The sequence below is a fragment of the Pholis gunnellus genome (assembly GCF_910591455.1).
Source record: "Pholis gunnellus genome assembly, chromosome: 14".
NCBI lineage: Eukaryota > Metazoa > Chordata > Actinopteri > Perciformes > Pholidae > Pholis > Pholis gunnellus.
In genome coordinates, this window is record NC_136541.1 from 23,347,744 (window position 1) to 23,375,596 (window position 27,853).

General features: G+C 43.4%; 1 protein-coding gene across 2 annotated transcripts; it reads left to right on the top strand.

The window, feature by feature from the left end:
• Positions 1-941: 941 nt before the first annotated feature.
• Positions 942-26,418, top strand: xrn1 (5'-3' exoribonuclease 1). Of its 2 annotated transcripts, none has more exons than XM_079173391.1 (41): positions 942-1,149; positions 4,112-4,344; positions 4,966-5,063; positions 5,240-5,349; positions 5,434-5,544; positions 5,635-5,720; positions 5,842-5,929; positions 6,109-6,277; positions 6,435-6,502; positions 7,271-7,405; positions 7,574-7,722; positions 8,649-8,738; positions 8,902-9,058; positions 9,163-9,282; positions 9,407-9,576; positions 10,583-10,700; positions 10,953-11,048; positions 11,466-11,569; positions 11,944-12,078; positions 12,210-12,372; positions 14,025-14,138; positions 14,244-14,342; positions 14,431-14,546; positions 14,952-15,098; positions 16,096-16,185; positions 16,506-16,641; positions 16,746-16,802; positions 17,210-17,342; positions 17,441-17,510; positions 17,631-17,826; positions 17,945-18,034; positions 18,112-18,183; positions 18,686-18,730; positions 18,964-19,044; positions 20,032-20,169; positions 20,811-20,937; positions 21,074-21,246; positions 21,965-22,081; positions 23,303-23,408; positions 23,649-23,827; positions 24,050-26,418. In XM_079173391.1, exons 1-41 carry the CDS (start codon positions 1,075-1,077, stop codon positions 24,395-24,397), a joined length of 5,109 nt encoding a protein of 1,702 aa, XP_079029517.1. In that variant the 5' UTR covers positions 942-1,074; the 3' UTR covers positions 24,398-26,418. The 2 variants fall into 2 exon arrangements, with proteins under 2 accessions (XP_079029517.1, XP_079029518.1); XM_079173392.1 differs by having other exon boundaries at positions 21,077-21,246.
• The last annotated feature ends 1,435 nt before the right edge of the window (positions 26,419-27,853 follow it).

The following is a 27,853-nucleotide window of genomic DNA, read 5'->3' on the forward strand; positions in this document are numbered from 1 at the left end:
AAATATAGATGTTTTGTTTTGTACATGGAGAACAAAATGCTGCACAATGACACAACCAGACTGATAACTGAGAGGGCAGAAAGAGACAAAGAAATCCCTCTGAGCAACCGTTGAATAAGAATAAAAGAAACTGGAAGCTCAGCATCAAAACATGGAACAGCTTCCTGTTTCAGTGTCAAGTGTTCCTCAATAATGCAGCCTATAACATTTAAGTATCTATCTATCTAACAATGCCAGAAAGACATTGATTTGGTGAAACCGTTTACATGGTTATATCTGACACTACTGCAGCAATAATTCTAATGTATCTCACATGGTGAACCACTACAGCCTCTTAACACAGTGGTTGGTAAGGGGCTATCATTAAATTATGACTGTCCATAACATCTAGTGACAGCTGTGGGAAACTGACACTTGTGAACTATTTTAAGTGTCTTGAAAATACACACTTTTTGATCACTGATACCCAGAACAAAATGGCCTCTTGGTTAGCCTTTGTGTGTTGACGCAGCCACATGCTACTTTAACATTTTATCTTAGGAACTCAAAATGATGTTATACTAAGTGATATTTTAACAATGAGATTGTAACTCTTACTTAAACTAAAACTATTACAAATGTATCAAGTCAAATGATGTTGAAATGTTTACTGTATTCATGACAGGTATGAGTAAAAGCAATGCCACGATTATGACTTCTCAAAAATGTAAATATTGTTGGCTTTGTATCTCGTGGTTTTCTGTTCTGTTTTTATTCATTTACTTATTTTTTTATTTCTTCATCCTTAATTGCTTTCTGGCAGAAATGGGTTTCCATTGAAACAACTGTGTTGAGGGAGAAATGGAAACAAAAAAAATGGAACGAGTGTATCTTCACAGTAGCGGCGCAGGCGGAAGGGTTTAGGAGACGGACCAGGGACAACTAGCTAGTTAGCGGCCGCTGGAAACAAAACCGGACTCCACTCATAGCAAGTTCTCATGTTACCCAGTGAAACCTTGGCCGTGTTTAGTGTTTTTCCTTTCAGATTTGACTGTTTACTGATTTCATCCAGAGGTTGAGACTTCCGCGGTGAAGATGGGAGTACCGAAATTTTACCGATGGATCTCGGAGCGCTATCCTTGTCTCAGTGAAGTTGTCAAGGAACATCAGGTAGGAAACCAGTGAGGAATATTGTTAGCTTCACAAGCCTCTGTTGCTGATAGCCGCAGCGTTAGCTTAGCTAGCTGTTGGCTATCAGCGAGCTAAGTGTAAGGTTCGCGGGCCGTGGAATTTCTATTCCACGTAAATTAGCTTACCAATGTTTTTGCTTGGCGACAGGACAGAGCTCTTGCGTTGCGCTTCTGACTACATTATTTAATTACACATAATACAGTAAGACGTAGCGTTATTTATCGAATTCCAGCACTAACTCGCGTACTAGTTTGCTTTCGTCTACGTGTAACGTTACACAGGTCAACGTAAATGAAAGTAAACATGATATCAGTGGGCGGTTTAGGTCTTTGTTGGTCTAGAACATTCTGAAAAACAATAAACTCCTCACAGTCCGCTAAGCTGACAAACTTTAAAGTGTAGAAGCTTAAGCTAACGCTAGTTCCCATCTAGTTTTCAGCCACCCTGCTTTACAATGTGAATGTGGTTGTTTAAAATGCAGTAATTCTGCGGTCAGCCATTATCTACACGAGTTAATATTAAAGGGGGAAGTTAGTTAAACATACATTACGTTATTTATGCTACTTTAGCGGCACTGGGTTAACCTTAGTGACCTAGTTCCCTGTGTAGTAAGGCGGGTAGTATTTCAGTGCTCGAGCAGCAGTTTCATCAGCTGGACGCTGCTCGGTGTCCCTCTCATTGCATAAGCCAGCTCTGACTCGTTTACGACAATACAAAGAACGTGTTAAGCACGCAGCTTTGTATTGGATGACGATGGATGTTTGAAATATGTCGTATTCCTTTCTCTTAAGGTCTTAGACTTAAGGACTTAAGGTCACCACACAGTAACAGTTTGTACAACTTAAATGTCAATTGGTGCCCCTCTGTTACTTGAGCTAGATGTCAACATAGGTCTGAATGTCAGGGAGAGAGTTGTTAGATTCCTTGTCTGCATCAGGCTGGAGGAGACCAAAGATGAGTTGACCCTTTCACTTATGGCTCCATGTAAAGCAGTGGTCGCCAACCCGTCGATCGCGATCGACAGGTCAATATCGGAGACTTTCCCTGTCGATCTCCAAAATAAATTTAAAAAAAAGAAAATCCTGTCCTTTTATTTTGAAGGGGATTTTGTCTGCAGCCTGTCTGCTCATCATCTCCGCTTGTTTGCACGTCTCAAAACGCGCAGCTAGTGGGCCCTACCGAGGCGGGTCTATGGAGCAGTTTAGCCAATTGCTGATTAAAGATATAAATGAGTGACATACAATTTAGCAAATCAACGTCCTCAAATAGATTCAGAGTGGGGCCAAAACGATTTGGCCCCAAGCTGCGCGTTCTCGTCAGGAGAAGTCTCTACAGGCGAGCGCGAGCGCCAGGCGAGCGCGAGCGCCAGGCGAGCACTGCTCCTCCAAGACCCGTTTGAGAGGAGAAGTTTGGCGGAGATTCTGCAGTTAAAGAGCTGATCCCAGATCAGCCTGACCTCACAATCAGACAGCAGACTAGCGGGAAAGGGAAGCAGAACATGAAGCTTCTCTACTAGCTGCACCAGACAGGTTTGGCTAGCTCAGAGGTCGGCAACCTTTACTATCCAAAGAGCCATTTTGCCCTATTTTCCACCAAATCAAATGTGTCTGGAGCCGCAAAAGCTATTTGATGTCAAATTTCTCGCCACATATCAAGCATTCAGATAAGCCAGCATCGTTGGCAGTGAAAGCAAATTAATACGTCCACGCGAATTAAACAATATTTTCCTCCGTGACTTTTCTTCTTTTGGATTTATCCATCAATAGTTTACCGAAGGTAGAGGTCTGCACATGATCAATGACTTACAAGAAAATGCGCGTTACCATGTAAGATGAAAGTGGCGGATCGCGTAGCGCGGCCGTTTTTGAATCTATTACTATTTTGCTCGACAGGTTCGAATCCAGGTTGATGCGATCTTTCCATAAATATATTTTCTTCAATGTATTTCTTTATACGTGGCTGTGATGTAGTGCTCACTTATAGAATCGTAATCAACACAATATATATGAGATGTGGCTTTTAGATCTCCAGCAATATGTTTGTGAATGCCATGCTAACAACTTATTTAGCTTTTTAAAACAACGGGGACAGATCCAGCACGGACAGTTAGGGAGTGAGGGATGAGGAGGTAAGGAAACATGAGAACAGCAATGTAGGGGTGAGGGATGAGGAGGTAAGGAAACATGAGAACACCAGGGTAGGGAGTGAGGGATAAGGAGTAAGGAGACAGACACCTCTCAGACTGGTTGTCTGTGCTTATGAGCCGAACTACAAGGCACTCACAGACAGTGTTCAGTCACAGCCATCACACTGACTTGAGTCACATGACTTCTGATGGCATTGTGATGGGACACAGAGCTGAACTGCACTTACATTAGTTGCACTGACTGAGAATTGTGTCAGTGTTGTGTTGTAACGTCAGTTGATAAATACAACAGTTAATATTGGTAGTTCATCCAGCCTGCTCATTGCAAATGTGTTTTTTCTTGTTCATATTGTGTGCGGTTAACAAATAATTTCCTTTTTATGTTGCACTGAAATGAAGTCATTTAGTGTGTTCTTGGTCACATCAATTTGAAAGCTGGACCAAAGTGTTTGATTTCATTCAATTACAATTAGACCAAATAAAAAGCCTCAAGTTGTAAGTACAGTCTGGACAGTCTTTTTCTCTCAACGCCTCAATAAGTAGATCTTGCCGGTCACCAAGGCAGAGGTCAGGGATCTTGGGCTTAAAAAGGTTGGTGACCACTGATGTAAAGGATCCCAACCAACTTATGTTCAACAAAACAAACTGCAAATATGTTTGCTGCTGAGAGATTTATTCCAGGCAGCCGAGGAACAGATTTTACACATTGGTCACTTAACAGGAATACTTTTTCTTTTTTTTATGATTTATTATACATCGTCATTTAATTTTCCTTTTGTTTGTTTCCCTCTTCAGATTCCAGAGTTTGACAATCTCTATCTGGACATGAATGGGATTATCCACCAGTGTTCCCACCCGAACGACGAGGACGTCCACTTTCGCATTTCCGAGGAGAAAATCTTTGCAGACATCTTCCATTACCTGGAGGTGCTCTTCAGGATCATCAAGCCTCGCAAGGTCTTCTTCATGGCGGTGGACGGCGTGGCACCGAGAGCAAAGATGAACCAGCAGAGAGGACGGAGATTCAGGTAGAGCGGGATTTAAGAAAGACAGACACACTGAGAAGTTCTCTCCTCTGGTTGTGTGTATGCTGATACCCAGAGTGGGTCAACACGGGTCACCTGACCTTGTTCCAGACCTGAATTTAGTGTTGTGCCGGTCTGGCTTTTGTTTTGAAAGGTTTAACACAGATTCCTGTTATAAACACAGGATCACCTCATATTACTATTACATTATTTTGAAATGGTTTTTATACTATATTTAAATGTATAAACTTGCAGCCCTCTCACCTGGAAATCCTCCTCCTCTCAATCTCAAAGACAGTTGAACATGATTGTTAAATGTAGGTCGTGCAGTAGCTTCTCTTTTCTTACAATGGCCAAATGAAGAAACAGAATTTTAATGAACATGTCTGCGCCGTGATGTTGACTCTCAAGTCTTCAAAATGGAACATTCTCTCTTTTAGTTATCTAAACAAGACGACAACTCTATTTGCAAATGCATGTCGTATAATTGTGAGAGCTTTGTGGTCTACGAGGCACAATGAGCCTCCAGCAGGACTGAAATTGCAACATTTGCTTTGGTAAAGATGTAAGAAACCCGACTACAGACTGAGTTTGACCGGCTCTCTCCCGTGTCTGTGTGTCTAGGTCGGCCAAAGAAGCAGAAGACAAGATAAAGAAAGCTGTGGATAAAGGAGAGGTGCTTCCCACAGAGGCTCGCTTCGACTCCAACTGCATCACTCCTGGTAGGAACGGCTCTGAAGCTTTACACAAAACAAACATCACACATCGGGAAATTAGTTTTTCTAACCATCTACATTAACAGGAAAATGTTTCCCAAATATAGAGAGGAAAAAAAAAATATATACGTGACTTCCCTGACAACCGGACATTTTTTTTAAATCACTCATCCTTCTTCCAGGCACTGACTTCATGGCTCGGCTCCAGGAGCAGCTCAAGTATTTTGTCCACAACAAGCTGTCCACCGACAAGCTGTGGCAGAACGTCAACGTCTACCTGTCTGGTCACGAGGTGCGTTAGCGGCTGATCAGTTCACGTCTTTCTGTTACAGCTTTCAATGTCTCTCGTTCTACGTTTGCATTTCTCTTCCCACAGACTCCGGGAGAGGGAGAGCACAAGATCATGGAGTTCATTCGCTCCGAGAACACCGAGCCGGGTCACGACCCCAACACCCGACACTGCCTGTATGGGCTGGATGCTGACCTGGTAGGGTTTCCTGATCCCTTAGATGAGGGTGTGCATCATTGCTCAAAGCCTCCCATGGGTGCTGACGCCGTCTCCCTCTCTGTGTCCTAGATCATGTTGGGTTTGACCAGCCACGAGCCAAACTTCTCCCTGCTCAGAGAAGAGGTCCGCTTCGGAGGAAAGAAGAACCAGAAAAGGTTCTCTTCAGTCTCCCTTTCTCAATGGTTTTATTTCATGTTTTTTCCCCCCATATGTTGTTTGTGTTCTGTGATGTTCCACCAGTTTCATTTCTTCTCTGTGGACCCTTTTCTGTTTTAGGATAACGGCTCCAGAGGAGACAACTTTTCACTTGCTTCACTTGTCTCTGATGAGGGAGTACATCGACTACGAGTTCTCTGAGCTCAGGGTGAGACACACACACACACACACACACACACACACTCACACTCACACTCACACTCACACACACTTACACCATTAGTGTGAACATTGTTTTTCACTGTCTGGGAAGGTTTCAATAGATGTTTCTGTCCAGTGTTCTATCTACTCTGTATTCTGATGATGTTCATGGGTGTTTGTTCACAGAATCAGATCGGTTCTGATTATGATTTGGAGCGAATCATAGATGACTGGATCCTAATGGGCTTCCTAGTGGGGAACGATTTCATCCCTCACCTCCCCCACCTTCACATCAGTCACGATGCTCTGCCGCTGCTCTACAAGACCTACATCAGGGCTCTGCCCACTATGGGAGGTGAGACGTCCTACTTGTTTTAAATGATCATCGTAGTCTTTGTTATATTTCAGTATTCATTTTGGTCTAATCGTCGTAATATAGAAACATGTTTATGTCTATAATGTATAACCCGCATGTAAGAAAAACCCAGACGGACTCCTGTTTTGTGACTCAGGTTATCTGAATGAGAACGGCCACCTGAACCTGAGAAACTTTGAGAAATACATGGAGAAGCTTGCTGAGGTGAGACAACACTGATTCACTTCTTATTATGATGAGTAGGCAAGAAAGTCCTGAATCCATTAAACTTCAGCCTCTTACAATAATTCATATTCATTTAGTTTGGCTCTGAATCATGTATTTACTAAGTGAGGTCAACTGTATAGAAAGGCACCAGTTTTCCAACAGTTCCTATTGTTGGCGCCACTTTCACAAAGACAACCAGATCTGTGATCCAATCCGGGTTCTCTTTTCCGACTGCTAGCGACTTATTCAGACCACGAGGGGGAAAGAAGAACAATATTCAATATATTTTGTATTCAATTTCATTCCAACTCTGCTCAGAGTGCTTTCAGTCCACAGCTCTTCCTCTCTGCAATGCACACAACCGCTAAGCATTATGCAAATGAACGCCCCGTGATGTCACCAATATGCAAACCTCTGTATGACATCTTAGTGACGTTTGGACGCCCTGTATTTAGTTTTCTACGGCTTTGGACCGTAAGTCAAGACTTGATTTCCTCGGGACGTCGTCCTCGGTGGCAGACAGAATTGCGTAATGAAATAGAAGCTTAAAGGGACAGACGGTGTCATTATTCTACAGCATTACATTGTGCAATCAGCAGTCACTTCTTATTGATAAAGTAATGCAAAGACGTTGTCTCGTACCACTTAGAGAAGTAGTTCAGTCTGCAGAGAAGTTCATCACAAAGTTGGTGTGAAATGAGCTATTCCATGATGACGTATAGTGGAGAAACCACTTTACATCTGTTCTCTGCTTCTTTCCTCCAGTTCGACCGGGAACATTTCAGTGACAACTTTGTGGACCTGAAGTGGTTTGAGAGCAAAGTCGGTAACAAGTATCTGAACGAGGCGGCCGGCCTGGCAGCAGAGAAGGAAGCTGCCAGCAGAGACTCCAACAAGAAGGTCTGCTGTCATGTCCAAATGTTTCTAAAACCCAACATTCATTCATTGTTGTGTCCTCGTGAGTAATACCGTGTGTGTGTGTGTGTGTGTGTGTGTGTGTGTGTGTGTGTGTGTGTGTGTGTGTGTGTGTGTGTGTGTGTGTGTGTGTGTGTGTGTGTGTGTGTGTAGGATTCTACCTCGTCGGGAAGAGTGATTGGAGAAGGAAAGGGAGGAGAAGGTGACGAGGAGGAAGAGGAGGAGGATTTGTTTGAAACCGAGTTCAGACAGTACAAGCGCACCTACTATATGTCCAAGATGGAAGTGGATGTGGTGTCTGAGTAAGTGTACAGACAAACACACATACAGCACACAGACAAACAAGACACACTCACATCTAGGACTCGCTGATTATAGACAAACAGAAAAATGTAAATATCCAAAAGTAACACACACCACACTGGCCATTGAGCTTCAAACTAAATGGGAATACATTTCGTTGTGTTGGTCTCTATAGAGGGTCTCACAGTAAGCTAGTCCCATTTTCAGCACAATAATATTTAATGTGTGGAAGCCCTGAGAAGTAAGGAAGAAATAAAGTTCTGCTGATACATTTTCTCAGTAAAATATTTCTACTCCTGTTTAAGTCTTCATAAAAGGTGAAAAAGTTCCATGCACTTTTAAAAGTTTTTTTAAAAAGTGACTTTCTCTATTTTCCATGTGTTAAAATAGGTGAAAACGTAAATGTAAATAGTATAAATATAACAAAATAGGGTTTGTTGTTGTAATACTCATCGTGGCCACAAGAGGCTGAAATGCACCACTACCCCATGTTCTAAGTGGGACTAAATCCATTTAATAACACATAATATCTGTACCTTGTGTTAGCGAGTGCATGAAGAAATCAAAAGACACCTGTTCTTACAGATACAAATATATATAACGAACAACACTTTTTTCACCTGTTTTTGAAGTCGTAAACACAGAAACAAAAACTATGTTGACCACCATTAGAAAATAAGTCTCCTCTCAGCTCCTCCATATATACCTTAGTAGAGTGATCCTGGTACATCAAATATTAAAGAATAATCAAAGTCACATTCCTTGTGTGCGTACGCATACATGACCAATAAAGCTGATTCTGATTGGTAGGTGCTTGTGTAGTTTACTCGTCTTCAGCAGGTCAGGAAAAGAGTGTGAGAAATGAATGGACATATTTTTTAGAATATGTCCACACATCAACCCTAAAATATTCTCTCCTCTGCAGTGAGTTTCTAGCCAAGCAGGCCAAGTGTTACGTGGAAGGGATCCAGTGGATTCTCCACTACTACTACCACGGGGTTCAGTCCTGGAGCTGGTGAGAGCTGCTTTCTTCACGTGTCACCTTGTGTTTTTATAATTGCTGTGATTCCTTCGTACCTTACCCGAATACCAATGCCAAACCCCCGTCCTGCATAAACATTAATAAGATCTCCCTTCACTTTGTTCTCTATGTAAATACTGTGTGCCTGTCTCTCCAGGTACTACCCCTACCACTACGCCCCCTTCCTGTCGGACATCAAGAACATATCGGGGTTAAAGTTGACCTTTGACCTTGCGAAACCCTTCATGCCCTTCCAGCAGCTGTTGGCCGTCCTGCCTGCTGCCAGCAAGGAGCTGCTGCCTGAGAGTTACAGGGTAACGCACTCACTCTCTCACACACAATGCAAACATGTACGTTTGTGCACGATCCAAAGGTGAAATAAAAATGGTGATCATTTATTGTTTTTTTGATGTCACAGCACCTGATGACCAGTGAAAACTCCCCCATCATTGAGTACTACCCACTTGACTTTAAAACAGACCTCAATGGCAAGCTGCAGGAATGGGAGGCTGTGGTTCTTATTCCGTTCATAGATGAGGTACACACACACACACACACACACACACACACACACACACACACACACACACACACACACACACACACACACACACACACAATTATGTTGAAAGGGCATACTCATTTGTGTGTTTATTGGACAGAGGTGCCTACTAGCAGCCATGGAGCCCTTTAATGACAAGATGACTAAAGAAGAGAAGGCCAGGAACCGTCACATAGAATGTGCAGTCTACTCGTACGACGCAGAAAAAGACTGCTCGTACGTCTCCAACCTGCCCCAGCTGTTCCCCGACATCGTCCACTGCCACGTCAGGTAGACACACACACACACACACACACACACACATTTTTGAGATTGGTTGAAGTGGCGAGGACAAAATGAGATTCTTTTTACTTTTTAAATTTGGGGTGAAGGGAGGATACTTGGCGTTGGTGGCGCTGCCTTAAACCAGCCTCGTTGAAGCAGAAATCTTTGGTCAGTAAAAACATGTTGTGAATTTTGGAAATTATTACATCATCTTTTTTCAATCGATTTTGGACTATGGACACTTTAATACTTTATTATTATTAAATACTTTAATACTAATAGAGCTGCACCGAATGGTTCCAAGCTTCATCTATAACGTTCACATTAGGATCCTAATCAGCATTTTAAGCACCGGAGCTCATAATTCAAGGAACTATGAAGGGGAAACACTGATTTAGTATTTTACTGGTGTTGGTTCAGATTGTATTGGTTGCTGTGTAGAATAGTTTGACACGCGTTATCCAAACATTAGTTGTTAAGTGCAAACGTGATTTTAAAAAGATGGATCCGCAACATGTTTTTATCTAAGTAATTCATCTACATGTAGCCTTTTAAAAACATCGTCACTGTGGTCTTCTCTATCTGCTGCACACTGATGAGTTGTATCTTTAAAAAAAGTAGATCTCATAAACATAATCATTTAATCCCGTGAACCACTTCATTCAAATTGTGGATTTTAATTTATAAACCTCAATAGAAGCTTTGAATGTTCAGCACAGCCCTAAATACGACTGATATTAGTGTAGCCTGATCTTTATCTGCAACTGTGCAGAAAAAACAGGTTGAAACTTCATCAATAGAAATGAGAAAAGGTGCGCAGCATTCAAATGCTACTTTAGAATTTAAATGTCAGCGCTAAATGGACATGTTGGACGGGTTTCCCGTCACATTGCAGGTTCAGGAAATAACTTTTTTTTGGTGCATGCTTTCACACACAACCATAGAAAACCTATTCAGCCAGTTCACCCGATTACTGCACATGCAGCCTGACTGTATCGTTTGTGTGTTACAGGAAAACAGACATCCCTATGGACGCCTGGCAGGTACGGCTGGACCATGTCAGCAGACGCTTCGACCGCTCAGCTCTGTACTTCTGTGGCTTCCCCACACTGCAGCACATCAAACACACGGTGTGTGTGTGTGTGTGTGTGTGTGTGTGTGTGTGTGTGTGTGTGTGTGTGTGTGTGTGTGTGTGTGTGTGTGTGTGTGTGTGTGTGTGTGTGTGTGTGTGTGTGTGTGTGCGCGCGCTCTAACAGTGTGTGTGTGTTGGATGGTTAGGTTAAGCCCCCAACACAGGTCTAAAGGAGCTATTTATTTATTGTCTCTCTCTCCCTTTGGTCTTTGTCTGTCGCTCTCTTGTTCATGGGCTCACTCACTTGTAGTTTCTCAAGAAGAAGAGCGGGGTGGTCGTGTTCCAGCAGAGCAGCAGAGGGGAGAACATGATGCTGAATATCCTCCCCAGCCAAGAAGGAGAGCCGGTGAGCTTTTGTCTGATTTTACATTATATATTAATATTGTTTTACACTGATTTACATATTTTAACTAACTTCTGTCCTGATCATACCTCCCAAATATTCATTCATTATCAGAATCTTAAGTCTTCATGTTTGTTTACATAATGCCTCTGTTGCTTTTTATTACATTATTTTCTGCACACTAAATGCAAGGTTTTCTTCTCGCACACTCTGGAATATGTGAAATTAACACCAACCATTGATGTTGATGCATTCTATTTTTTGATAAAAACAATCTTATCAACATCAGTCCTGATCATAAGGACCAGTAATTCATTCCTTTCATGATTTTAACCCTTCAAACGTCAGTTTGTTCACATGATGCTACTGTTGTTTTCATGAAAAACCTCGATGAAGTGATTTCCCTCTCTGTCTCCTCAGGTTTGTGATGATGTTGCTGCAAAGGTTCTGGGGAAGTCGGTGTTTGTCAACTGGCCTCATCTAGAGGAAGCTCGCATCATTGCGGTGTCGGATGGAGACGTCAAGTAAGAATTAGTTCTGTGTAATTATCTGTCTACAAACGTATTAATTATCAGTGAATGGAGTTCTTACCATATCTTTTGGTAGCGTCGCTGTGATTTGATAGAAAGCGGTGTTTTTTCAGTCAATAACAACTGAAATGAACGAGTATGTTGATAGAAAAAGACAAACCCCCACTATATCGCTGTGCTTTGCTGAAAAAGAGGCTCTTCTAGACATTTCCAAATTCTACAGAAAAGCATTAAAATATCAGCCGGTGAAACCTGGACCACAACCACTGAATACAGCAGCATGTCTTCTTGGCTTCAGCTAGCACAGGCTTCCTCTCTGTATGTGTGCAAAGAGTCGGCTCAGGGAAATCTTTGGCCCTGTTGTGCAGGTTTTGTCTGGAGGAACCACCCGGTGTCCAAAGAGTGTACGACAGGCCCTCCACTCCCCCCCCCACCAAAGTCACCCGTCTGTTTGACAAGGAGCAGAAGGACTGGGTGAAGGACGTGCAGGGAGTCACTGAACAGTAAGTCTCCATGAACACGGTTTCAAGTTAAATCATAAGACCCGTTCGTTCCTGATCTTAAGATAAAGCGAGACCTCTCCGCTCTTATTTCACGCGATTCCATTCTTTAAAGTGATTTTTGTTCTTCCCAGTTTCGTGAAGAGGAAAGGCATCATGGTGAATGACACGTCGGTGGTTTTGTACGGCCAGTTGCTGACGGGAAGAAAATACGTCCCCAAAGCCGACGGGGTGGTGGAACTTGAGAAACAGTGGGCCAAGCAGGTCCTCCCTTTCGCCTTCCAGACCGTGGTTAAGGTATGCGCACACATGAACACACACATACACAAGATATGAACACACAGATGTGACCAATTCAGCACCAGTATGTTTAAAAAAACACCAGAACACCTGGTTGAGGGAGAGATTGTAGTCTAATCCCTGACTGACACACTCGGTAGCTGTGGTGTTTTCCACAACCACTCCCCAAGAGTTCCCACTTCATGCCATGAATGAAAAACAAAAAAACAAAAGCAGGATACAAGACGATATAACCACAGAAAACCAAACGGTAAAGCCAAATTATCCACGGTGGCAGCAGGCCAAGCAGGCTGACCCAGACTTCCCTCTCGCCCGCAACATTTTCCAGCTCATACTGGGGGATCCCGAGGCGTTCCCAGGCCAGCTGGGAGATATAATCCCTCCAGCGTGTTCTGGGTCTTCCCCGGGGTCTCCTCCCAGTTGGACGTGCCTGGAAAACCTCCAATGGGAGGCGTCCAGGAGGCATCCTAATTAGATGCCCGAACCACCTCAGCTGACTCCTTTCGATGCGAAGGAGTCGCGGCTCGACTCCAAGTTCCCTCCTGATGTCCGAGCTCCTTACCCTATCTCTAAGGCTGAGCCCGGCCACCCTACGGAGGAAACTCATTTTGGCCGCTTGTAGCCGTGACCTCCTTCTTTTGGTCACGACCCAGAGTTCGTGACCATAGGTGAGGGTAGGAACGTAGACCGACCAGTAAATTGAGAGCTTTGCCTTCCGGCTCAGCTCTCTCTTCACCAAGACGGTCCGGTGCAGCGCCTGCTTTACTGCTGCAGCCGCACCGATCCGCCTGTCGATCTCCCGCTCCATCTTACCCTCACTCGTGAACAAGACCCCGAGATACTTGAACTCCTTCGCTTGAGGTAGGCACTCCGTCCCCACCTGGAGGGAGCAATCCACCGGTTTCTGGCAGAGCACCATGGCCTCAGATTTGGAGGTGCTAACTCTCAAGAAAGAATAAATGCAGTAAAAAGACGACATCACATAAAAGCCAGTCTAAAAATGTGTTTTAAAAAGTGATTTTGAAGAGATTGCTGATTCTACTGTCAGGCTGTTCCAAAGCCGAGCTGCCCTGATGCCTAAAACAAGCTCACCTACCCTGATGGCTGTAGGAGGATAGTTGGAGGAGAGAGAGTGACTTTAGGTCACTACCAGAGAGGACAGAGTTACAGTACTGAAGTCCTGAGAAGATAAAAGCAAGAATAATTTCTCCAGGTCAGCGTGGGAGATGATTGGTTTGATTTTGGAGATGGTTCTTGTTTGAAGGAAATATTGTATATTTTTTACTCTATATTTTAATTTTCTTTAAAAAAATGTATGGGCAAGTGTTAATATTGATTCCAGATGTATCACACATTTTCACTGGCTGTAATAATATATTAATTGTTTTTATTTCCTAGGTAGTTATTTCCACTAAGTTTACTTCAAGATGTTCTATCCATTAAATCTGTTAAACGTCAATTGTTGAGGCTTAAAATATCCTGTCCTACCAATTATGTGAGCAGTGTTATCTGAAAGCCGATGATATATTGTGGTTATTATAGAGACACAGTAGAATGAGGGATATTGATATTGGTGCACATTCACATAGACATCTTGTTGACTGATAATGCTGAAGACTCATATTCCTCGTTTGCTGTGGTCTCTTCAGGACATCGAGGCCTTCTACTCGTCTCTGACCTGCTTCAAGAGCTTAGATGAGCTGTTTCCTCCGGCGACCACAGTCTTCATGGTGGGGAACCCGTACTACGGCGCCGTGGGCGAGGTAAGTGCTGCTCCGCTCACAGCACTTTTTAACTAGTGGAAAGCGACGCGTTGGCTTATCGAAATGTCTTCCCCTGAATCACCATGTCTCTTATTACTCCAACAGGTTCAAGACTCGAGCGACGTCATTAAAGACGGCCGGGTGCGAGTGATCTTCAATGTGCCGCACGAGCCAGAGCTGGAGCCCTTGATCCAGAATCAGCATGTAAGAGTCTGTCATGTGATTCCTTTGAGAAATGGTGTCGATTGTGAGAAGACTTTCCATTTGTGCCTCACATGTTTTTGTTTTGCAGAAGTACTGTGTGAAGTACAGTCCCGGATACTTTCTGGCATCTCGTCTTGGCGTCACCAGCTACCTCGTGTCCCGCTTCTCAGGAAGCATCTTCATCGGCAGAGGCTCTAAGAAGAAGTGAGTGGTTCAAGTTAGGACACACAAGATTTACCTTTTGCTGTTTTCACATTTACATCTGCTTTTTCTTTTTCTTAATATGTAAGAATTTACACTTTCATGGCCTGTTTAAATCTGAAGTAACCATTCTAGATTGGAGATAGCTACCGTCACTCTCCCAGGCAGAAACCATAAGAGTCTTATTTTTGGACAGATGACAGATGCCCGATGGGATCAAATTGAGGACCTTTTGGACAGACATGTAAACTGCCACATGACTGTTTGGCAGAGGCATATTTGTAGTTAAAACAACTGCCTGTTGTGCATTTTGCGGTGGAGTAAAGGGTTTTGTTAGTTCCACTGATCAGAACTGTATTTTCCCTGCTGTCCTGGTGTGCACCAATGTTTCCCCTTCACTGTTCTCAGCCCCTGTGGGGAGCAAAAAGCTAACGTTGGCCTCAACCTGAAGTTCAACAAGAAGAACGAGGAGGTTCCTGGATACACCAAGAGAACCGAAAAGGAGTGGCTCTACTCTGCTGCTGTGGAGGAACTGCTGGCTGAATACCTTGACAGGTAAACCAAAAAAACATGGAAGGATAGTTAGTTTCTAGAAGTGGGTTTTATGAGCTACTAATCCAGAGTCAGTGTATTTAGCTACAGTAGATATCTGTTAGGAGAAACAGCAGCGTATAAACATCCACAGTATATGTGCAGGTTTTGAACAGAGCAAAGATAACGGCTTCATTACCCACTATGGATACGTACCTCATACCAACCCACTCTATACATTCCAACTGGAACTGTCTTGAGTTGGATGAGTGTGGTAGCAGCACTGAAGTCTGGTTGTACGCAAGTCTTTGTTCTAACTTTTTACACTCTAAAACAGCATACAGGTGAAACATGTTTAGTAAAAAAATGCTCTAGCCCCACCTGCCCCTATCACCCTGTGTGACTCCCCCCTCGTCATCAGACAACAAGAGCACTTGTTGTCTGATGAACTTAGTCTATAGAGTTTCAAAGGAGAGCTTTTAAACATACACGTTACAATTATCAAATAAACAACCATTTCAACATTGGTGAGAAGCATCTTCAAGGACCCTGAAGCGAGCAAGAAAGATTGTAGCCGACCCCTCTCACCCTGGACACAAACTGTTCGAGTCCCTTCTATCTGTCAGGAGGCTGCGGTCCATCAGGACCAAGACCTCACAACACATGAACAGTTTCTTCCCGTCTTCAGTTGGGCTCATCAACAAAGTCCGGGACCCCCACTGACTCTGTCATCCCCACGGTTTCCTAGCAGTCACTCCCCTGCACATCCCGTCTCTGTTTCTTCATTTAAACACACTTGACACTTTACATAACACTTCATCATACTTGTTTATAGTCCTGTTATCTGTTTGTTGTGCACTTTATTTTATATAGTTTCTATTTCTCTCACTGTGTTGATTGTTTAATGCTATTGTTTATTGTTATGCACCACCCGCCATGACAAATTCCTTGTATTGGCAAAAAAACGGTTTCTGATTCTGATATTTCAACATTTGAAACTGTTTTTTTAATGCTTTTCTAGATTTTCTGAAGTATTCAACTTAGTGTCCAGATACAGTCACGACGATGTCTTCTATGAAGATGACATCTGGCCTGCAGAGGACCAGAATGGGTAAACACACACACACACACATTGTAGTATTCTGTTATAGCTGTTGTGATTTTGGGGTACATAATGATATAAATTGCAGCATGGAAATGAGGAAAAACCTAAATATTTGTCTGTCAGATAAAGAAATGGAGGAACTGCAACCTAAATAAGCTCAGCTCATTTCTCCCTGCTGTACCTCTATTGAACGTTTTTCAGTTTGAACAAATTGTAACTTGGTTATTCCCTGAAAGGACGGGGGCACTTATTGATCTCTTAATACTGACCCCCCCCCCCCCCCCCCCCCCCCCCCCCCCCCCCCCCCCCCCCCCCCCCCCCCACAGGGCGGAGAAGGTTGCTGAGATCACTTCGTGGTTGAAAGGTCACCCGGTGAGCTCCATCGGCAGGACGTCATGTGACCTACAGGTGCTGGACTCTGCCATCGTGGAGAGGATCGAGGAGGCGGTGGAGAAAGCCAAGGTGACGTTGACACACATTTTAAATGAGCTCAGACTACAGCACGCCTCCTCCATCAGAGGTGTGAACTCGCTGAACTCACCCCTCTCTCTGTCTCACTCTCTCAGGTGAAGAAGAGCACCAAGAAGGTCCGTGTGACAGTCAAGCCTCATCTCCTCTTCAGGGTGAGTGCTTTTTGCCTGAATGTCGTATGTATCATATGTGTATATTGGTAAATCCCCACTATTTCTATTATTATTATTATTATTATTATTATTATTATTGGCCTTGTATTGAAGGCCATGTATGTTGTATTGTAAACACATGTAGACCAATGAAGCTCAGCATTTACAGGCACACGCTCCTTTGGTGCCACCCAGAGGAAATGTGACCACATTGTACGTTTTCCACCAGTGTTGCACATTTAATAACGAGCTTGTCTCCTGCGTGTTAACTATTAGTCAAAGCAACAATGACGTCACTGAGTTGATGATGCTGTGACGGTGTAACACTTACATTTTGGGTGGAATGAGTGGAACACAGATATTCCGTATTTTAATTGTGTTCTCCATTTTGTTGTGTGTGTGTGTAGCCCTTGGCGCAGCAGCAGGGGGTGGTTCCAGACCCGGATTCAGAGTATCGCCTGTTCGACAGAGTCATCAACACCAGGGAGAGCTTCTCCGTCCCACTGGGGCTCAGGGGAACCGTCATCGGCGTCAAAGGAGGTTAGGACTTCTTCATACTGTTACAACGTCCATGATCTAAAGGAGACACGATGAAGAATCCCCACACCTTTACATTATGTCTTTCTTTGTGCCTTCAGCGGAGCGTGAGGCAGAGGTTCTCTACGAAGTGTTCTTTGATGAAGAATTTGCTGGAGGTCTCGACATCAGGTAATCCCATCTGCAGTGTGACTTGCTTAGAGTCGTGTAATATATTGGTATATAAGTAAAAGCCTCCCCCTCTACACCAGAATGATTTGTGACGCAGACATATGACTCCTCCCTCTTCAGGTGTGCGTCCCCTCGTGGTTACCGCCTCCCCCCCTGCGCTCTCATTAACCTTTCCCACGGAGCGCGAGTGGATCACACCTCCCACAAACTCACCGCCATCGTCAAACCTCAGCCGGTCACAGCCGCCAACTTCAACTCCCAACGGCAGCCGCCCGGTCTGAACCACTCGCCACGTTCCCCCTTTACACCGACACAGGTAAGGGTGGAGCCCGGCCCCACACAAACGGAGCACACTTTTTAAATGTATTATTTTGTGTCTCACCTCGCCATTTCCTTCTTCTGTCTTTCTCTATTCCACCTCTCCACTCCTGCAGCATAACAACAAACACAGTGGGGTGAAGGCCGCCTCCCAGGGCAACAGGAGCTCTCCCTCTAAGGGTCCCATCCAGAAACAACAGGCCAAGGTAAGCGGAGGGTCTTAACCATGTGATCTTACAAATGTATGCATCTTCTTATTTTGTGTGTCTCTCCACTTCTGCAGGAGTACAATAACGTGTGGCAGTCTCTGCAGAACTCTGGTCCTCCTCTCAAGCCTCCTGCTCATTGGCACAATGTATGTGTTTTGTTTTTAATATTGAGAATGACAAAAGACTAATATGGCACCATGGTGCTGGCCCTCTCTGTAACTTGTGTTTTTTATTCTTCGTTAAGGTTGACGGTTTGCAACTTGCGAGCAGTGATTTTCTCCATGAGATCATTGTATATTGTGTAGCATGTGGGCATATTTTATTAATCAAATGGAACATAATGTTGCTTCCATAGATGAAACACAACACTAACACCAACCGTTATTTACCTTAAGATGATTAGTTTCCGTAGCAGCGTGTTTTCAGTCTGTATCAGCTATGCAGCACAAGTGCTCACCAGAACCACACAGGTGAAGGTCAAGACATACGCAGCTAGTTACAGCTGTGACAAGTACAGCTGTGCTGATAAACAAGTAATTGAAAAGGTTTCTGTCTCTGTGGGATTTTAAATGAATGGACCGTCTCTTAAAGATGTTACTGAGTGTTAAAGCACCAAATAAAAACAACCGTGTGTGTTTCCAACTCTAGGAAGGACTTGTCCAACAGGGGAATAACCAGCAGTCCAACAAAGCCGTAAGTACACACGTCAGTGAATGCTCGAAGCACAACACTGCAACATGTCAGGTCACCGGCTCTGAGCCGGATGTGTGGAACAATATCTATTTATAAAGACTGCTGTAGGACTAGAGATCCATAGATGGTTTGTGTATATCTACGTGTGTTTGTGTATTCACTGAGCTGTATTTGCATGATTGTATTGGATGCAGATATGTTATATTTACATGTGTGTGAATGTGTCTTTGCAGGCCCCAGTTACCGGAATCAGACTGTTGAAGAAAAATGAAGACGCCAACTCCCTTTTCCCCCCACAGAACACAGCCAATAAGGTACACACACACACACACACACACTCTTTTGAACCTATTGTTCTTTATGATATATGGCTCCAGTTTTGAACTTACTGTAATTGGAAAGTATGGTGAAAGTGAGACAGTCTTGAATGACAAAAAAACCCCAAAGATTTATATTTAAATTATATAACACATCCTGCTTTCAATCATGATGATCTTCATCTCATAATTGTGCATTTTATATTGCAGACACTAATTGTTTTAATTTGTCTGAAGTTAATATGTGAAAACCTTCTTTGGTATTCTTCGTTCAGGAATATATTTTATGCAGAGATCCCAAATAGATTAAATATTCTGAACTATAGGCAGGCCGTTACAATCAGACACAAATGCATCTACGGTCAAACATTTATGTCAAAAATTTTGTCACAATTTCCGGTCAACCAACATGGTTTTGATTTGATAAGAAGGAGAGGTTGAAGAGCCTCGCTGACTGTAAATGAGTTGTTTTAATGAATACAGTTTTGATTGGAAAGATTAACGCCTTCAGCAGAACTCCTGATGGACTCGTCACAATGATGATCATTCCAAAAAATTCATTTCTCGAAATGTCCTTTCTCCGACTGGATTACTGAACCTGTTGAAGACGTGGGTTGTATTTGACTAGTTTTACTGAATGGAGATCAGTAATGCTTGGATTGATTTGGGGTTAGTTAGATGTGGTGAACATGTGGCGTTGACTCTGAGCAAAGTTAGCGTAGCTAGCAGTAAGCACTGTTAGCTGTTTATGTTTGATCTGTTCAGCTAACAGATCAATGCTGTTGAGAGCTAGCAATCTGTGCTAACTTTGACTGAGAACTCAGCTGGTCAAGTCACCTACTTTACTAACTTTTTTCAGTTTGACAAAACTAAACCTAAATCTACTCTGGACTGACTCGTTGAATGTGATTGTAAACATACACGTAATGTTGCATCTACTGATTTATATCTACGGTGGAATCTTCACATATTTCTCCCCCTCAGGCTTCATCTGAGTTTGAGGAGCTGATCGCCAGTCTGAAGATCTCCACGGGTAGCCAGCAGACTCCTCCCCCTCCTGCTCATCCACCAGCACCCAGCAGCCAATCAGACGGCCCGCTGTCCCCGCAGTCCTTCGCCATGGTGAGTGTCACAGGCGGAGATCGCTTAAGATCACAGTGTTCTTCTTGTGATGCAGTCGTGTGGTACACAAAGAAGGTATTTGGGAGGAGTAAGAACCTTCCTTTAAAAGTGAAAAATAAAAACGGTCCAAGGAAAATATCTAATTTCAAAATTAGACATACCACTCTGCCTATTGGTCTTAAAGTATTAAAAATGATAGCGGTGTTTCTTCCTCCACAAAATCATCTACAGCCAAGCCTATTGAAGTTACACTTCACAAACAAAGGCATGCAAAGAGTGAGCAAATTAAGTGTGTGTGTGTGTGTGTGTGTGTGTCCGTCCTACACACTTAACAGACTAAATTAGAAAATCTAACAATAACCCCTGGTGATACTTTGTTCAAGCCTCTTCAACAATGTGCTCCATGAGACCAATGGTTATTTCTACTCTATCCTGATTTTTACATCTGAATTGTTAGTGTTTTAGTTTTTAAACTTTTTACTTTTATGATAAATTGTCACAGACTCATTTTAGGTCCTTGAAATCCTCAAGAACATGCGTAGCATCATTTAATGTCTATCCTGTCGTTATATCACCGTTCATGACGTCACGAGAACTGAAGTTCTTAAATAAGTAATGATATGATTGTTTGATCGGTGCAGAAGGGAACCCTGATGCTGAAGGAGATGCTAAAGATTGACGGCGCTGGAACAGGAAGTCCTTCTTCCCAGGAGGCCGCTGACACCGGCAGCCAGCAGCACAGCAGGCGACGTTCGTCCAAGAAACTAGGTAAGTAACCAAATACTACCAAGTACCACACCACAGGTACATGTACTACAACCACATGTACAAACCCAGTAGAGTCTGTGTACAACTTAATCCATGTTCCCGCCCTCCCTTTTGTCCCATTGTTCTCTCCTTCCAGCAGCAAACATGAGCGCCCCCCACGGTGACTCCGCTGTGATAGCTTCCCCCCCATTGGCCGGCTCTGCCAACCTCTCCAGCGCCGTGCTGACCAGTAAGGTGTCGGAGCTGGCGTGTGTCTGTGTGGGGTTGGGAATGGCTCCACCCGATTTCAGCTACATAGGCAGTAGACAGGTTCGTCTTCTGCAACACACATTTATTATTATCTCTGCCAGGTTGTGTGTGTGCGTCTATGGGTCTGTCCGCAGCACCAGACCACATCATGTTGTGGGAGCTCATTTATGACGGCATGCTCAAGGATCTCTTCTGGTTGCATTGACTCACAGTTTGATATCGCTGCAGGCGAGTGGGAGAAAACACTTAACCAAATAAACACCAACAATAAAAATGAGCAAACGGCTAACAGAACTACATACAGCTCAGTGTTCCCCTACCATGTTATTGGGGGGGGGGGCGGCCGGCCCGCAACAGTCGCTCTCCTGCGCGTAGCCCCCCCCCCCCCCCCCCAAGCTGTAAACCTAGGGGAAGCACTGCAGCTGCTCTGAGGCCAGCCAGTTATTCATTCGGCATCAACCTCACATTTACACTAGTATTTTGAACTCAAAGCCTAAAAACATATGCCTGCACAGACATCTGCTTAGATTAAAATGAGTGTATCCGAAGTGTGAGCGGTGCGAATGAAAAACAAGTGTAATACACTTGCAGCCTAAACGGGGGTTTAGCCAATTGTGGGTTCAATTCATTCAATCATAACGGCAGTGGTCATTGCAGGCACACCTGGCCGAGATCTGCACTCTACTGCAAAAACGTTGTAGTTTGTGCGAGTTTTATGTACCTGCATGGTGCAGATCTACACCTACATGGTTGCACTAACGCCCCTCTCACTCCACAGGGCCGGGCAGTCGTGTGTCAGGTGAAGCTGTCCAATGGGTTGATGGTTCACGGTCCACAGTGCCAATCAGAAAACGATGCCATGGAGAAAGCTGCCTTCTTTGCCCTGCAGAGACTGGTACGACACACACACACACTGATAATGTCAGTGAGAGAGTATGTGCTTGTAATAATTCGTGGGTGTGTCAGCAATCATGTTTTGATCTTTTGAACTCAAAATATATGTTCCTTTTATGAGATATTTCTATCTGAATTAGTTATCAAAAATGAACAGAAGTGAGTTTAAATTCAGTAAGAAGACCATTTGATAACATCCTAAAGGCTTCTCATTTTATTTGAATGTGTTATTGTAGCTTTTTGTCTCAGGGCGATGAAGAGGATTAATTGGACATGTAGCTCACAAGAGATGGGGCTTCCTTTATAGCGGCTCATGAATCAGTTTTAACACTCGCTTTGTACCAAAGTATCCACTAAAAAAGTATTTCTGCCTGTTCCTGATTTACAGGGCATGCGCACCAAAAACTCCCAGAACTTTAAGGTTAAAATCCTTAAAGTTATCTGATTATTATCTTCACCTGTTCTTAAGTCATAAACAACTATTTAGATCAGACTTTTCTTCTCACTTACCTCTCAGCGTGTGGATACTCCAAGAATAGAAAGAGAGAGAGAATATTAACAAGTAACCAGTTAAGCCAGTGGTCCCCAAAGTACGGCCCGCGGGCCGGATGCGGCCCTCCTCCACATTTGGTCCGGCCCCCTGAACAATACCAGAGACGCATTATGATTTTTTTTCAGTCTGCACAATTTATCGAATTTTAATCGCGATCACGATTTTGGCTGCCACGAGTAAATGAGCGTGATCGTCTGCGATATTAACGTTTAAAATACGTGCTCTGCTACATATCAAATCAAACGCTTCCTGAATCAGCCAACCACCAGGGGGCGAACGAGATGAGAGTTGTCATGCGCGCACCCTGTAGAAGAGTAGAAGAAGTAGAAGAGCCGAGAGACGAGAGCTTGAAGGACGAGTACTTGTGCTTAATTTATTTACACGCCGGCATGTCATGTCTGTCACTACATGGTCGCGCGTTTTCAATTCCCCTGCTCTCTGTATCGCGCACGGCGGTGTTCCGCCCCGATCCGCGCGCACGATGCAACAGTCGCCCCCCCCCATAATCGGGCCCTAGGTCCAGTGATGTGGCCCTCACAGGAAAAAGTTTGGGGACCCCTGAGTTAAGCTATGGAAAGCTTTGGCTTGAGACCAGCTGTCCACTGAGCAGCTGTTCGTCAGGTGTTCTAGTTCACACCTACAGTTGAAGCATCTCTGTCTCATCTGTAGAACTCAGTGGGGCCTGGCTTCCCCCTCCCTCCTCCTCTATACCCAGGGATGGGTCAGATCCGACCCCCACCCTTAGGACCCATGCCCCCCGTCTTCAACCAACAAGGTCAGTCTTCCTCTCTTGCATATCAGGAACATATCTACAATTCCATAGCCGTTGTTTGAAGTATCGCCTTCACCATATATCACAGCTTTTACAAAGACTTATTTTTGTAGGATTTTGGAAATTTCTTGTCTACAATTTGTGCAACATTCAAGTCAAAGTCACATCTCACTTTATTTGTTTGGTTAACCTTTTTATTGTATTTTCTTGAGATAAATAAATACATTTTAACCTTTTCTCCAGGTGGTTTGCTGTTGCCGCAGGGTTTCGGCCCTGCCCCCCTGTGGGGAATGCCTCTGCCTCCTCACCACCACCAGAACCAGCCGTTCTTCGGACCAGCGGGAACCTTCCCTGGTGCCGCCCGCCCCCCCCAGCCTGCAACGCTGCCAATCGGCTCACACAACCAGTTTATTCCGTTACAGGTTAGTAGATGTACACGTATGAACGTATTCCTTCTGAAAGCAGGCGCTGATCACACCGAGGTCGTGCTCACCGCATCATAGAAGCTACGTCATAGAAGCTACGTCATAGAAGCGTTGTCAGTCATAAAAGCGGCGGCGCCCGTAGTGATGCGTCTTGGTGTGAACAGCCCCTAATGCTACAGTCATGGTAACCCACCCTTTCTTGTCCTGGGACCTGAACAGGTGACGAAGAAGCGAGTCTCGGCCAACAAAAAGAACCAGGACACTCGAGAGTTCTACAGCGCCGCCCACACTGTGTCCAGAAACCAATCACAGAGAGCCCAGAACCAGCCCTTCGGCCATTCACTGGCTCAGGGGGATCCCCAGGGCGGTAACTTCGACCAGCCGCACCAGTACGCCGCCAACAGCAACCACTCCCCGGGGAGCCTCGGTCTGGCAGAAACGCCGGCAGCACCGCACACGCCCCCTCGGCAAAATGTCCCAGCGACAGGCCACACCCCCGGCTCCTCCTCCAAGAGGAAGCACAGAAAGCTGGCTGTCAACTTTGAGGCGGCTAAAGTCTCTGAGTGATGGTGTGTGTGTGTGTGTGTGTGTGTGTGTGTGTGTGTGTGTGTGTGTGTGTGTGTGTGTGTGTGTGTGTGTGTGTGTGTGTGTGTCCTTTTTAAGCTGCTGTTTTAAAGCCTGACTCAGCATCTCTGATCAAAACCTCATCAGTGTGAATGTTTCTTTTCACTCGAACCTTTTTTGAAGGACAGAATTCAGCTGACCTTTCACCTCTTCTGTTGAGATCAGAATGTGTCATGTGACCCGGTCTTTGTAGTTTTGTGTTAACTTCAGCGTGTTGGTGAGCCGACAAGTCGCTGTACAGTGCGTTTACTGGTGTGGCTAGAAGAGTGAGGTGCATTCTGGGATAATTTGTGTTTTTCTTCTTCGGGTGCAAAAGAGGTTGATTTCATGGGTTGATTCCTCTTCTTAGCAGAAGTGATTTAAGTCTTATATCTTTGAATCAATATATCAGTGCTCTATTCAGCACACTTCAATTCAAACTGTTATGACAGCTTTTATTTTATTTTTCAGCTCTGGCTTTTAAATCCATCAGCTAGCTAAACATCGCATGGATCATGGAACGTGGTAACATTTCTGGATCGTCTAAAAGGAACCCTGTTTGGTGATAAACGCTCGTTCACTGATCGTGTAGTTAAAGGAAAAACTAAGTACAAATGTCTCCCCAGAGAAGGATATTCTATCGCCTGGTTTCAACTCTTAGAAATAGAGAATGCTGGTTTTATTTCCTGTGGTTGTTCACTGAGCTCCGTCTGGTTGGGTGAAATGTCTTCGTTAAATATGCATTGTAGAAGAAATCCTCTTGGTTCTCAGGGACTCTTCATACTTACATACATACATACATACATACATACTACTTCCTGCTTTTCTTTCTGTATACTTGTTGACACACGAAGTCATTAGGAAAAGTCGTTTGACCTGATGCGATGCAGTGTTTTGTTTTTAGGGGGTGTTGATTATTAATTATGCATGTTATGCATGGGCCTTCTATCACAGCTGTGCTCGTACTGATCAGTATGTGAAGCGTCATCTGCTCTGTGGGGTTTGGATCAGTGGTGTTAATCAGGCCAGGATTGATTTTAATCTTTTCTTTTCCTGATTTTATTTCCTTCACACTTTTGACGCCTTGCTGCAGTTTTTATACTTTCTTTTTTTTTTGTGGTTTGTTGACGACGCGGCCAAAGTAAAGAAAGTTGAATGCACATATTGCAGAATTATCACATGAGAATGAATACACACACTGATATTGCCACTGCAGAGTCAAATCCCACCTCCAGTGCTGATATTGCCAGCCTTTTCTTTTTTATTTGTCTGTTTATGTTTCATGAACTGGACCTTGTGAGGAAGTCCCATTTAATTTTATTGTTGCCGTCTACAAACTAATCTGAGATTTGTTCAGTCATACTGCCACATTTCAAAAGTAGCTCGTATTAGAGTCCATCATTCACCTTTTTGAGGCTTGAGGATAGTTGGTGACCTTTACAACTTGATCGAGTAAGCATTGAACTACGATACATGTGTAAGTCTTGGAAATGAGTTATTTTGATCTATGTAAATGCAGCCAAAGACTAATCTGTGCTAATATACTGAAACATGCTTTTGGGACGTTCCTCCAGGTCTCTGTTGAAGATGTTCTGAAGCTGCTGGACTCATTTGAAATCTGGATTTATCTACATAAGAACACACACATAGAATTATCATTTTTAAGATTTTTCTTTTTCAAGCTATGGATTTTATGGATACCTTTTTATAGACCGTCTTGGGGTCTTTTGTAATCTAATGATTGTGTGAGTAGAGCTAGTGATGGAGGTGAAGTGTCTTTAGGCACAAAGTTGTGTTTTAAGACTGAGAACGAGGACTCGAGAGGCTTTTAAAACATTTTGGAAATTGAAGCACACCTGTTGTAAATCTTTTTTTTCTTTTTTTTGGTAAATGAAAAGTTCTCAATATGAAGAGATAACGACTTGCTGTTTTGATCCAGGAATGTGCTGTAAATATCCATTTAATAAAGAAAATCTTTTGTTACAGCGTGGCTGCTTCTTTTTGGCATCAGATGTGTGTGTGCTGTCTTTTCCTAACCTATTTTTATTGATCTCAATGGAAAAGGTCATGACCTCAAGGGGGAGAATGGATCTAGGAAAATATTAGGAGGACTGAGGATGTAACCGATGTTGGGCTGACGGTGAAACTACATCGAAGAGAAGTGCTTCTTCCACTTGCAGTCATGCAGTCGACATGAACAGCTGGATCAGGGTTCTAATTGCATGTATAATGTAAAAGAGGTGAAACTGTTTAACATCAGTATTTACTATGGTCGTATTGTGAAATCAACCATTTAGTTATATTTGGCTTTCTTCTGTTTAATTATATCTTGTCTTTTATAATTGATTCTTCCCCATTGCAGCTGTCACTGCATATGTCCCTGCCATGGAATAAAGTATTATGTCATCTTAAACATGTACATCCCAATATTACTTCATTACCAAAGTTGGAATAAAAAAATGAAATTCGGCTTTCAGTCGCAAAGGTTTATACGATAATTCTTGAGTTATGAGGTATGAATGTATTTCTTTCTACTGCTTTTTGAACATGTAATACTTAATAATATATTTTGTTTGAATTTTTTTAATATTTACTGTTTATTTTATTTGTTATTTTTGTTTAGTTTTACACTTATTTGAAGCATGTTTGAAATAAATAAATATGGATACAATAATACAAAATGTTTTTTACGTTCCACTTATATTTAGCAACATGAATCTATTAGTACATGACTATGAAAATAATTGTTAAATCGGCCAAATGGGGATTCACTTTAAATTGTGCTGCCGCCAGGAATTGTGGGACAGTTTTCTCTTCTTTCTTTTCGTGCAGGATGGCGCCTGACGTTTCTTTGACAAAGACAATGACCTTTTTCGACATACTATACTGTGACTTTTTTGAGGTACGATACAATTTCTTTTTTCGACATATGCCAATACTATTCATTGCTTTTTTCGACATACTATACTATGACTTTTTTAGGAATTCTTTTGACATATAACTTTTTAATAAATTCATTTGACATACTATACTATGACTTTTTTAGGAATTCTTTTGACATATAACTTTTTAATAAATTCATTTGACATACTATACCAGGGGTGGCCAACCAGTCAGAGACCAAGAGCCACATTTTTTACTGTGTTACCGCAAAGAGCCACATCATACACATGGGCACATGAACATCACCCTATCCCTTCCTCACACACACACATACCTTTGCTCAGCCAGATTTATTGTAAATGTCACACACCAATATGATAATGACAGAAATTGACTCCTAAGACCACAGGCCAGTCATTTTCAACAATGAACATTGTGTACACCAGGGGTGGGGGGGGGGGGGGGGGGGGGGGTGCTGCTGCTGCTGATCCTGCTCCTTCTTCGTCGGCGGGGAGGGTGGCTGCTGCTGCTGCTGTC

Bases quoted from the DNA above. Each gene is read 5' to 3' on its own strand.
- xrn1 (XM_079173391.1), top strand. From the start codon at position 1,075: ATGGGAGTACCGAAATTTTACCGATGGATCTCGGAGCGCTATCCTTGT. The intron at 8,739-8,901 runs GTGAGAGCTGCT...CTGTCTCTCCAG, and splicing joins GGGGTTCAGTCCTGGAGCTG to GTACTACCCCTACCACTACG. The intron at 22,082-23,302 runs GTACGACACACA...TCTCATCTGTAG, and splicing joins TCTTTGCCCTGCAGAGACTG to AACTCAGTGGGGCCTGGCTT.